At 42.9% G+C, this 12,123-nt stretch overlaps 1 protein-coding gene across 6 annotated transcripts in view; it reads right to left on the bottom strand.

The window, feature by feature from the left end:
- Window positions 1-12,123, bottom strand: part of phf14 (PHD finger protein 14) — a 155,514-nt gene that overhangs the window by 45,010 nt on the left and 98,381 nt on the right. The window contains exon 15 of one of the 6 annotated variants that reach the window (XM_077591018.1): window positions 3,590-3,780. The exons of the other annotated variants lie outside the window; for them this stretch is intronic. Coding sequence (XP_077447144.1) covers window positions 3,607-3,780 — 174 coding nt within the window. The 3' untranslated portion in view covers window positions 3,590-3,606. Of the gene's footprint in view, window positions 1-3,589; window positions 3,781-12,123 lie in introns of those variants that run through there. 6 annotated transcript variants of the gene reach the window in all.

Genomic DNA, 12,123 nt, shown 5'->3' with positions numbered 1-12,123 from the left:
GGCTTTACCATGAAGCCAGCAGTATTCCCACACATAATGAGGGTCAGGCGATCCTTGGGAATTTTGAAACCTGGGCCTTTAAGTTCATCCTTAAATAAAAATGTGCGGGAAGGCATCCACTTACAGAAAAGGCTGTCTCGTCCATGTTATAAACTTGCTCTGTGTCAGGATTTTATTTCATATTATCATTATATATTTGCTTGCAATGAAGAATATGCTTAGCTTTACTATTAAACTTAGTTTCATGTTATTATATGTTTGCTTGCAACAAAGTAAATGCTTTGCTCCTGAGAACCTTAGATTAAACAAACAGAAGGCAAAACGCCTTGAACTGCTTGGAGTGGACAAAACGAAGATCCAAAACGTCTTGAACTGGACATGCATCCAACTCAGACTCCACAAGACTTCCAGGCCTTCATTTGTTTTGACTATTGACGTCTCATTCTGTTTCCACGTACATCGTAATCAGGGCCCTCGAATATAAAAAAACAACAGAAAATATATGTAAGGTCAGAATGGAGTTGGGATTTGGCCTCAACGGTTCGTTCTCCTTGCAATTTTTTCTATTTATTTGTGCGTGCATTTGGGGAATGCCTATTGGTGAAACTATCATTTATTGGTCATTCAAACCAGAGAGTCAAGATATCGGAAGGAATCCAGGGTCAAAGTCGACATCTGGGGAAGACCGTGGCCACGGTATTTAAGACCCTTTTAACGGTCTGGACCTCAGCTCCATACCTGGATTCCCAAGGATGACGACTTATCCAAAGAGAGTTGAAGAGATCTCAGGTGAGTCCATGTGAATGTGTCCATTCGTGAGAGATTTCTGAATGTGTGAGCTCAGTTAAACGATCATAAATATACATTCGTGAGGGGAGTCCGAATGGGTGAGAGCAACGGTAATAACCCTGTAAATGCTAGTCACTAAGAGGTGAAGAGACAGAGTATTAGTCTATAAAACTGAAGGGTGTCGGTGTCCTGTACCAGGTCGGTACTTAAACTCTGAGTGTATGATCGTGTTGCGTCTGTGGTAATAGCCTGGGGAAAACAAAGGAAGGAGGAAAAAATAAGAATAATAATAACGGAGAAATTAATGCCCTGATTGCACACCTAACTTCAAAATGATTAGATCAAACAGCAAAGCGAATATTGATGATGACCCAAAACAGCGTCTGGTGTGTAAGGATTGGAAATTTGCTGAAAATCAAAGCACTTCGAGAATTAAACACCTAAATTTATGGATGACTAAATATGACTTGCGTGGCCAGCTAAATCAAATGAGGGAAAGAAAGGTATACCTGCAGGAAAAAGTAAATTCAGCGCAAAAGAGATTTTTAAAAAAGAAAATAGATAAAGGTAGTTATAAAGACACAAAAAGAAAAGTGGGGGTTTTAATAGAGAAAAGACTCAGACATAACTCAATTCGGTTGTCTAAATTGGTTATAAGTCAGTGCACTCAAATTTACATGTCACAGTCATGTGTCTTCATGTTTTTTTCTCTCCTGGAGTGAAATATATGACAGAAAAGCGTTGTCATAATTCTTTACAAATGTATCTGATTGCGGAAACTCTTTTTAGTTGTGACTATTATTTATATTGGCATTACGGCAGGAAAACCGACACGATGTGTTAACTGAGTTGGGTTCGCACTGTGGAGTGTGTTGAAGGAATGGATTTTTTTTAGTGTCTGGATGTTAATTCAGTGGGCGTCAGGCCCAGGACCAGACTGGTGGCTTGTGCCTGCCATCCAATCACAGGGCCAGCCCCTAATGACCGAAGCGTTAACAGGTGTGATTCATCAGCCAGCGAGAAGTATTTAAAGCCAACGGTAGCATGACCACGCCGCTCGATCGTCTTAATCAGTTTACTGTTAAGTACCTTCTCGTGCTACCTCCTTGTTTGCCTTGTCTGATCTCTGACCTCTTGCTTTGTTCCCAGGATCCTGACCACGCTTTATCCCACAACCACGGACTACGACCACTATCTCGACAGCACGTATTGTACATTCGACCTGGACACCACTAAGGCACCATCTGCCACCGACCTCCTCGCTATGACAAACGACTCGCCTATTCTGCTCCTTTCGTACCTTCGCCTGTCTCTGGAAATCTCTCAATAAACACAATCACACACCCAGATTGTGCATTTGCCTGCTTTGGGGTCCTCCGTTCTCTATCATAACAGTAGGAAGACATAAGCACAAATTTAGTAGAGATTGTCTGTGGAAGTAAAATATATAGGTGTCAGAAAGTAGAAAGCAGTGTGTGAGGAGAAATCTTGCTTTTTGCAGAGTCTAAATCTCAAAGTTACCGGCCAAGAGTGCACTTTTGTTGAACATTTCAGAATAAGAGCAAAACTTGGTCTGCACCCTGCCGGAAATGCAAGGTTCTGCGGTTATTTTCACATTTTTCTGATTTTATACGAAGAGTTTCAAGACGGGTCAGGTGGGCAGCCGACATCGCCGCAGACCCGACGCCCTCTTGTATGTTTCGTTGCCAAGTTGGCCCGGCACAGCCCGAAGAGGCGACGTGGGTTCCCCCTCACATGGGCTCACCGCCTGTGAGAGGGGCCAAAGAGGTCGGGTGGGTCGACAGTTGGGCGACAGCAAAAGGAGGGATCCTTGGCGGTCCGATCCCCAGCTGCAGAAAGTGGCTCTTGGGGCGTGGAATGTCACCTCTCTGGTTGGGAAAGAGCCTGAGCTAGTGCATGAGGTTGTGAAATTCCAGCTCAACATAGTCGGGCTCACCTCTACACACAGCTTGGGTTTTGGTACCACTCGTCTCGAGGGGGGTTGGACACTCTTCCACTCTGGAGTTGCTCGCGGTGAGAGGCGCCGAGCGGGTGTGGGCATACTTGTTGCCCCCGGCTCGGTGCCTGTACGTTGGGGTTTACCCCGGTGGACGAGAGGGTAACATCTCTCCGTCTTCGGGTGGGGAGACGGGACCTGACTGTTGTTTGTGCGTATGCACCAAACAGCAGTTCAGAGTACCCACCTTTTTTGGAGTCCTTGGAGGGGGTGGTGGAGAGTGCCCCTTCGCGGGACTCACTCGTTCTGCTGGGGGACTTCAATGCTTACTTGGGCAATGACAGTGAGACCTGGAGGGGAGTGATTGGGATGAACGGCCCCCTGATCAAAATCTGAGTGGTGTTCTATTGTTGGATTTCTGCGCCAGTTGTGGATTGACAATAATGAACACCATGTCCAGCAATAAGGGTGTCCATATGTGCACTCGGTACCAGGACACACTAGGCCGGAGTTCGATGAACGACTTGGTGGTCGTGTCATCGGACCTGCGGCCGCATTTCTTGGACACTTGGTGGTGAGTTGGCTCCGATGGTGCGGGCAGATGCCAGTGCGGCCCGGGAGACCCAAACGTTTCGTGAGGGTCTGCTGAGAACTCCTGAGTCTCCTGTCAGAAGGAGTTTCAATTCCTGCCTCCGACAGGCTTTTCTCATGTCCGGGAAGAGGCGGGGGACATTGAGTCCGCGTGGACCATGTTCCGCGCTTCTATTGCCGGAGCTGCAGCCGCAAGGTGGTCGGTGCCTGTCGTGACGGCAACCTCAGAACCCGCTGGTAGACACCGGCGGTAAGGGATGTCGGCAGGCCTAAAAAGGAGTCCTACCGGGCCCTTTTGGCCCATGGGACTCCGGAGGAGGCTGACGGGTACTGGTTGGCCCATGGGACTCCGGAGGAGGCTGACGGGTACTGGGTGGCCCATGGGACTCCGGAGGAGGCTGACGGGTACTGGGTGGCCAAGCGGCACGTGGCGATGGTTGTTTCTGTGGCAAAAACCCGGGCATGGGAGGAGTTAGGTGAGGCCATGGAGAACGACTTGATACTTAATACCTTGAGATACGAGGTTAATATTTCGATTTACTCGTATCTAAAATCAACGTTTCCCATAGAAAGGAACTAAATACAAATTTGTTCCTACTCTCTGAAAAAAAAAAAAAAAAAACAGGACATTACAATGGAAAATATTTGATAGAAACACGGGCGATTCCCCCTTATGTCAAGCTACAAAAGCTACATATCCATTTCAAAGGACTTACACATGGATTTTATAGAATATGTGTGGTACATAACAGTCCTAAAACAGATTGGGGAAACCTTGTTGCAGAAACTGGTCTAGATTGGCAAGCTTGGATGACACACGCGTGCGAAAAAACCCATCAGGCCTTCGATAAAATTAACCCATACGGTGGGGGCATTACAAATCATAATTCAGACTGACAAATTAACTTGTGGATCCTTGTCTGACGTTTTTCCTAAGTCCATGGGCAGGTGGAACCATGTCTATGGAGACGGTGGGAAGGTCGTCAGAGATGGAAACACCCGGATCCGCCATAGTAAAATTAAAATCTGAGATGACCAGAGAATTCATTTTTGCAACGGGGAGTTCCCAAACGGGAGGCGGTAAGAAATAATTGGTTATTGTTGATGGAAAATGCAGATATTATAAATCAAACCTGTATCAAACCTGTATAACATGTATGGGGGGCCGACCTCTCTTAAGAGTAGTACCTGCGCAAATTACCCCTGATTGTGTAAAGGAGATAATGACAAAAGAAGATGTAAGCCCAAAATGTATGAAATGGAATAATGTCTACCCAGTTACAACGGCAGCAAAGGACAAGCCTAACTTTTCAACAAATGTTAGCGTTTAATCATTTTACCTGCTTAGTCCTCACAGGGCACGGTCCGGCACTGGGAGCGATAAATGTGACGTGGTGTGCCCACGTCCTAAAACAGACTGCACCCCTGATTCCACGTTCTGACCTATGGTGGTGGTGGGGTCAAAACAAATTATACGACTCCTGCCAAAATGACAGCAGGACTTTGTGCCTTGGTCTCACTGCTATTACCAGTGTGTTTTTCCATCTACAGTAGAGGAGATACAATTGGCTGCACAGAAATCCGGTATGATGGCCGGCCCCTCGCGACGGCGTCGCATGGAGAGAGGGTGATCCGACATACATTGATGCGATTGGCATCCACGGGGCGTACCAGATGAGTATAAGTTGGCTAATCAGATTGCAGCAGGTTGGGAGTATATTTTTCTTTTAATTACTCCAAACAAAAATGTTGATTGGATAAATTACCTGCATTACAATGTCCAAAAACTTGGAAATTATACTGAACAGGGATTTGTGGCGATAAAGGAACAACTGGCAGCCACTAGTCTGACGGCGTTCCAGGATCGTGCAGCGGTTGAAATGCTTCTTGAAGGAGCAGGGGGCGTATGCAACGTTTGAAAATGTTGCACTCAACAACACGCCCCCCACTGGGTCCCACACCAGGGCCAACAATGGCCTGCAGACCCTAAACCGCAAGATGAAAAAGCATCCTGGAGTAGAATAATGTCCGCTGACAGATTTGTGGCCTCACTAATAATGATTTGGCCTAATTTGTGGCCCTTTTTGCTACGATTTTGACATTATGTGGGTGTTGTATTATTCCCTGCTTAAGATCTTTGATGAGCCGACTTATAACCACTGCGATTGCCCCTACAAATTCCAAATTGCATGAATTATATCTCCTACTGATGAAACGTGCTGACACTAACAGTGAATTCCAGGAGCATGATAATCCCGAGGATGGATTGGGCGAAAATGATCTTATTTTCTGCTTTTCAGACCTGCCGAACGAGTAGAGCCTAAGCGGGTAAAATTAAAACAGCCAACGGTGATATCCCTCTCATTTTGAATTTGTCATAAAATGAATAACAAACATATAGTAAAAGGAGGGAATGATAGAATTATTATGGAATATTCTATATGTGTTGTAAACATTTTTCAATAAGTAGTAATGCTATAAATCAAGTCATGGGAAGATGGACTTTTTTCCTGCACAGTCGACTCTTCAAGGGCGAAGGCGTTACGGACACTTCTACCAAATGTTATGACGAAGACTCCAGCAGATTTGAAAATACTGCTTTGTTTACATTAAACTGCTTTGCTTTGTTTACCTTATAAAGAAATTATTATGCTTACTGGTGCAAATAATAATGCCGTTGTTTTGCTTATTGTGCAAATTCTTACGCAGGTGTTCCGATAAAAACAGATTGTTGTGACAGTGTTTTCATAACCTTCATGATGTTATTCGGTTGAGCTTATACAATTGTTCAAAACAGTTGAATGTTTTGGTTATGTGCCGCTAAATGGACCGAAGAGTATGCCGCTCGTCAGAATGCACTGGGGGCTAAGACGACGTCACATGGCATTTTCCTTGCAAGTGTAACCAGAAATGTTGAGAGATGTTTTTCCTTTTTTAATTAAATATTACTAATAATGATTTAAAAGGTTTGAATCATTATTCCAACAATATTTTTTACTGGTTCTAATTCACCATCTATGAACAGAGTAACAAATAATTAGTGGTTTTGATGTTTAATACTAAAATTACTCATTATTCAGTACAACACGGGGTGGACAAAATGTGTTGATTTGGTAAAATTACACATTAACATAACGCGTTAAACCGGACTAAATCGATATGAAGTCCTATTTGGTAGACCATATAAATTGCCATTATTCACTACACAATGGGAACTAGATGACAAGGCTAATATGGCTGACTACATCGTACTTAAGTTACTAGAGGGAGATTGTGCTTCCCAACAGAAAATTGACTAATAGTGGTGCCAGGAGAATGGGTGCTCATCTGGAGAGTAAAGAAGCACTGGCACGACCCATCATGAGAAGATCCATACCGAGTATTGCTAACGAGCCAGCAGACATGAAAATAGCCGAGAGGGGGATGTGGATCCACCTTTTGCACTGTAAGAAGGTTATCTCCGTTGAAACGTTTGAGACAGGTGAAGAAAAACCTTCGAAATAAAAAGAAATGAACGAGATAACCACTCCAATATTGATTAGAATGATTATGGCTCTCTCTTCGAACCATGTGTGAAATAATCTTAAGTAAACAAAGAATGTTTCAATCTGTGACACAGCCTTCCATCCGTGTCAGCCTTTAATCTGTGTCACAGCCTTCAATCTGTGTCACAGCCTTCAATCTGTGTCACAGCCTTCAATCTGTGTCACAGTCTTCAATCTGTGTCACAGCCTTCAATCTGTGTCATAACCTTTAATCTGTGTCACAGCCTTCAATCCGTGTCACAGCCTTCACAGGTGTCACAGCCCTGCATCTTTGTCATAGAGAATTTGTATGTCCTTTGTCAGAGAATTTGTGTGTCCTTTGTCATAGAGAATTTGTATGTCCTTTGTCATAGAGAATTTGTATGTCACGCAATCTTGCCCTAATTAAACTGTTGATGCAGAAGGAGTCGTCGGAGATTGGAGAACGGAGACAGTCGAAGATTCACCTGAGTCTTACGCAGAGTAACTCTGTCTGTTCTCCCTCCGTGCTCTCCTTCTGCAGAAGTGTCAAAATCTCACTCATCTGTCTTGGCGTGCTTACTTGTGTTCGACCTTGTGAATGTTCATCGTGGACCGGACACCATGGTGATCTCTTTTGTATTGGATTAATTGTCCGGCGGCCCGGCGGCTGAGTGGTTAGCGCGTAGGCCTCACAGTGGTGGACCTGGGTTCAAATCCAGTTTGGTCCACCTGTGTGGAGTTTGCATGTTCTCCCCGGCCGGGCCTGTGTGGGATTCGTCCGGGTACTCTGGTTTCCTCACACATTCCAAAGACATGCATGATAGGCTGAAACTCTAAATTGCCCGTAGGTATGAGTGTGAGCGTGACTGGTTGTTTGGCTCCTTGTGACCTGCGATTGGCTGGCCACCAATTAAGGGTGTACCCCGCCTCTGGCCTGAAGTTAGTGGGGATTGGCTCCAGCACCCCCGTGACCCTAGTGAGGATAAAGCGGTTCAGAAAATGAGATGAGAAATGAGAATTTGACCATAAATATTAGGAGATTGTTTTCTTTTTATATCATGCTTGCCAAAATTTTCAAGTCAATAGTTTATAATGACAGGTTTCTGAGTATTAAACTAAATGTTTTATTAGATTATTTTTTTTTAATTCTGATTCATGATGTAGGCTACATTCATTTAATTTTTCTTTTGTCTCTTCTTTTGAAATTTACCAGAACTGACTTTGGGTTCATTTTTCTTTTGGTTACATTTACCCAAATTTATCTGATAACCATGTAAGGGGTACAGTTATGTAACCAGGCTTAATATACTAATTCTGGCAAACAGGCAGAGTTGGTGGTTCAATTCCATTAACGAAATATACATTCATTCATCATTTGTTTCTGAATTTTAATTGATGTGAATGTTATTATTGAAGACAATGGAAGAGCCCAGCTTAGTCTGTTTTAATTCATTTTGTTGTTGTTGTGATTTTCTCCTTATTTAGTAGAGCAGTACTTTATATGTAAATTCTCTAGTTCGTTCCACGGTCCTCAGACAACTACCAACTAAACCCATTAAAATTGGTGGAAATGTCCCAAATTTGTAATAAAGATGTGAGAAACACAAAAAAATGACATAAAATTATCAGAAAACTATTTATTAATGTCACAATAAAAAACAAGTATCTATACCCAGTCCGCTCACGGCGCACTATTCTCGGATAGGCTCGGGGGGAACCCCTGCCAATTTTTAAAGTGCTCAAACTCGGGAAATATATGGAGCTCGATAATGAAACTCAGCATGTGTCATTAAAATCCGCCCACGAAGCACTGTTCCCGGGGAGAAACCCCTCAGATGACCGTAGGGATATGATTTACCTACTCGGCGGGCCGGATTAAAAATCCTAACGGGCCGTATATGGCCCGCGGGCCGAGGTTGCAAAACTTGTACACACAAGATCCGGGGGCGGGGCGAGCGCGCAAATCCCGTTTCAGCGAAACCTCCGTTCGGCCGAACCTCCATTCGGCCGAACCGCCATTCGGCCGAACCTCCATTCGGCCGAACCTCCATTCGGCCGAACCTCCATTCGGCCGAAAGGCCGTACGGCCGAATGACCGTTCGGTGGAACGTCCATTCGGCGACCTGTCCGTCTGTCAAACGTCCGTCGGCGAAACGTCTTTAGGCGAATCATCAGAGTACCATCGAATTCAATAAAAAATACAGTACAGACTTTCAATGTTGTATTCCAACTCGTTGTATTTATATGTTTAGTATAAATTATATTCAAACAGTGGCGGGCCGTCAGGGCCTTCAAGGCCTTCTCTGCTGGCCTAAGAAATATCTGAATCATATTATATTTTGTCCATCAATACGTACTTATTATTCCAAATGGTCTGTTAGCTTCCTTTCATTGCTTTTCCCCCTGGTTGCACTGCTTCCAGATGTGTGTTTTCATATTGAAGCATTTAACCAATCACATTTCAGCCATTATTTGTTGCCAGATCAGATCTGCCTCAAAGCCTTCACAATCAGTGCATTAAACTAGACTGTTGCTTTTAACCAATCAGATTTCGAGTTGGCAACCCAACAATGATTTTTCATAGGCGTTAGCATTTTGCTGGCTGGGATATGTCATTGCTTTCACAAACTATGATTGGCTAGTAGGCGGGCCAAAGCAATACCCGAGGCAGCCAAGATCGCAAACTCCACCCACAAGGGCCGACAGAAGCAAAAACAAATGGCTTCTGTTTGCTCACAAAGCTATTTTCCAGACGGACTTTTCCTGAACAAAATTAACATCATTAAGAAAGGGCGGTCAACTCCGAAGCTAGCAAGCCTGTTACAGCCGGGAAAATGGTGTTTGCGGGACTTTCAGTGCACTAACTTAGCTGCACCACCAAATAGAATATTGTTGTGTTAATTTAAAGCCATTTTCAAAACGGACTATGCCGGAAATATGACAGGACAGGCTCGACTTTCATCATTAGCTTCGATGGCGATAGGAAAGAAGGAAGAAAGAAAGGAGGATGGATATTGTGTAAAAAGGATTTTTGGTGAGTAAAATTACAGATATGGCTATATTCCTAAATAATATTTCAATTGTGGGCCAAGTTCTGATATCTGAAAAGCTCCAGTGTTTGTATTTAAGCTCCAGTGTTTGTATTTAATCACAAAATGCTGCTAGGAAGTGGATTTTAACCCAGTTTAATTTTTGGCGTTTCACCATTGAAGTCCATCGCTGTCTTTTCCTGGGAAAAATCACCCCCCTGGCCTGGTTGTAATGTCTCAAAAGCTCCAGTATTTGTATTCAATCAATAAATGATGCTAGGAAGTGGATTTTATCTAATTTTAGTGCATTTGTGTCATTTCACGTATGGACGTATCGACGTTCATCACTGTCTTTTTATCCGGGAAATGATACTCCGGGCCCGGTTCTGATGTCTAAAAAGCTCCAGTATTTGTATTTAATCAATAAATGCTGTTTTTGGCTGGATTTTACCCCATTTTCGGGCAATGTTTGCCCGTACGCCATTGATGTTCATCGCTGTCTTTCCCCGGGAAAAATCACCCCCTGGCTTGGTTTTAATGTCTGAAAAGCTCCAGTATTTGTATTTAATCATGAAATGCTGCTAGGAAGTGGATTTTACCCAATTTTTGTGCATTAATTTATTGATTATTTTTTATGTGTCGCAGCTGTAGCTGCAGTAGAGGTTTTATAGCCATAAAATAGTTTTTGAGGGTTGGATTGATACGTTGAAGGCGCTACCAGAAAATGCACCGCCCGCCACTGTATTCAAACATTAATGCATTGCAGTACTTGCATATGCAAATGACTGTGCAACGTTTATTATATACATTTCTTGATATTGTATAGACGTAAAACTATGGAGTAAGTATGGTAGATCTAATAGGAGTGTTCCTACTTTGCGATTTTTCGATTATCACAGCCATGTCTGGTCTACATTATCCACAACATTCAAGGGAAGACTGTACAGTGGTGCCTCGACATACGATAGGTTGCATGTGAAAGTCAGGGTGGAGGCGGGGCAAATAGAGTCAACCCGGGAAAAGAAAGGTATCAAAATGTCTAATAAAATTAGAATTAAGTTTAGTATTAGGTTAGATTAAACTTATTTTTGAGTGTCTGCATCGTAATGCAAGTTCATTTAAATTTATTTATGTTATGTTACGAGCGCGTTGCCGTGGAAAAAGTCTCCCCCCTTCTCTCTCTCCCCTCCGCGAAATCCGTATAACTTTAGTACTATTAAACACATTTTAGTAATATTAAACCACTGGTTATTTGTTACTTTGTTAATAGATGGCGAATTAGAACAAATAAAAATGTTTGCCAAACCAATAACCTGTTTTGGGTGTTTTTTCAGAGAGTTGGAACAAATTAATTTGTTTTTAGTTCATTTCCATGAGAAACCTTTGTTTGAGTTACGAGAAAATAGACATACGAGCTCAGTCTCGGAACGCATTAAGCTCGTATCTCAAGGTACCACTGTACTATATTCCACTATGTCCACCGCCGTCTGCCAAAATCATTCAACTATATTATCAGTTTTAACTATGCAGAGGCAAACTGTTATATATCTTAATTTATTATATATGTGACTGTGGATAATTCATTTTTCAATACAGTGGTAACTCGACATACGAGCAATTTGAGATACGAGTAAAATTTCGAACAAATAATTATCTCGAGATACGAGACAAAGTTCGAGATACGAGAAAGCCAGGTTGGCAAGACATGAGAGGTTGTTTATGATTTTAGCGCAGTCTTTTTTGCCGCATCTCTTTCGTGTATAACAGATATCTACGAGCACTGGGCGGAGCGTTGCATTTTTTTCCGTGTTTTTTTTCCCCGTCACTCGCGAATGACAGAGCGATCGCTAATACGAGGAGTATATATTACTTCTCGTTGGCAAGTGGTCGTGCGTTATCCTATTGTGAGGACATTTGTGGCAATCATTTTTGGAATATTTTGAAGGGAATACAAAAGCAAAAAGTCAGGGTGGAGGCAGGTCAAATAGAGCCAACCTGGCGGGAGAAGAAAGGTATAAACTTGTTAGATTAAACTTATTTTTGAGTGTCTGCATCGTAATCCAAGTTCATTTAAATTTGTTTATGTTATGAAACGAGTGTGGTGCCGTGCAAAAAGAGCCCCCCAGAATTAAGTTTAGTGTAAATTTAGATTAATATTATTTTTGAGTGTGTCTGCATCGTAATCCAAGTTCATTTAAATTTGTTTATGTTATTAAACGAGCGTTTTGCCGTGGGAACCACCCCCCCCACT

The sequence above is a fragment of the Stigmatopora argus genome, chromosome 21 (assembly GCF_051989625.1).
Source record: "Stigmatopora argus isolate UIUO_Sarg chromosome 21, RoL_Sarg_1.0, whole genome shotgun sequence".
NCBI classification, from domain to species: Eukaryota; Metazoa; Chordata; class Actinopteri; order Syngnathiformes; family Syngnathidae; genus Stigmatopora; species Stigmatopora argus.
This window is presented reverse-complemented; position numbering and strand designations above follow the sequence as displayed.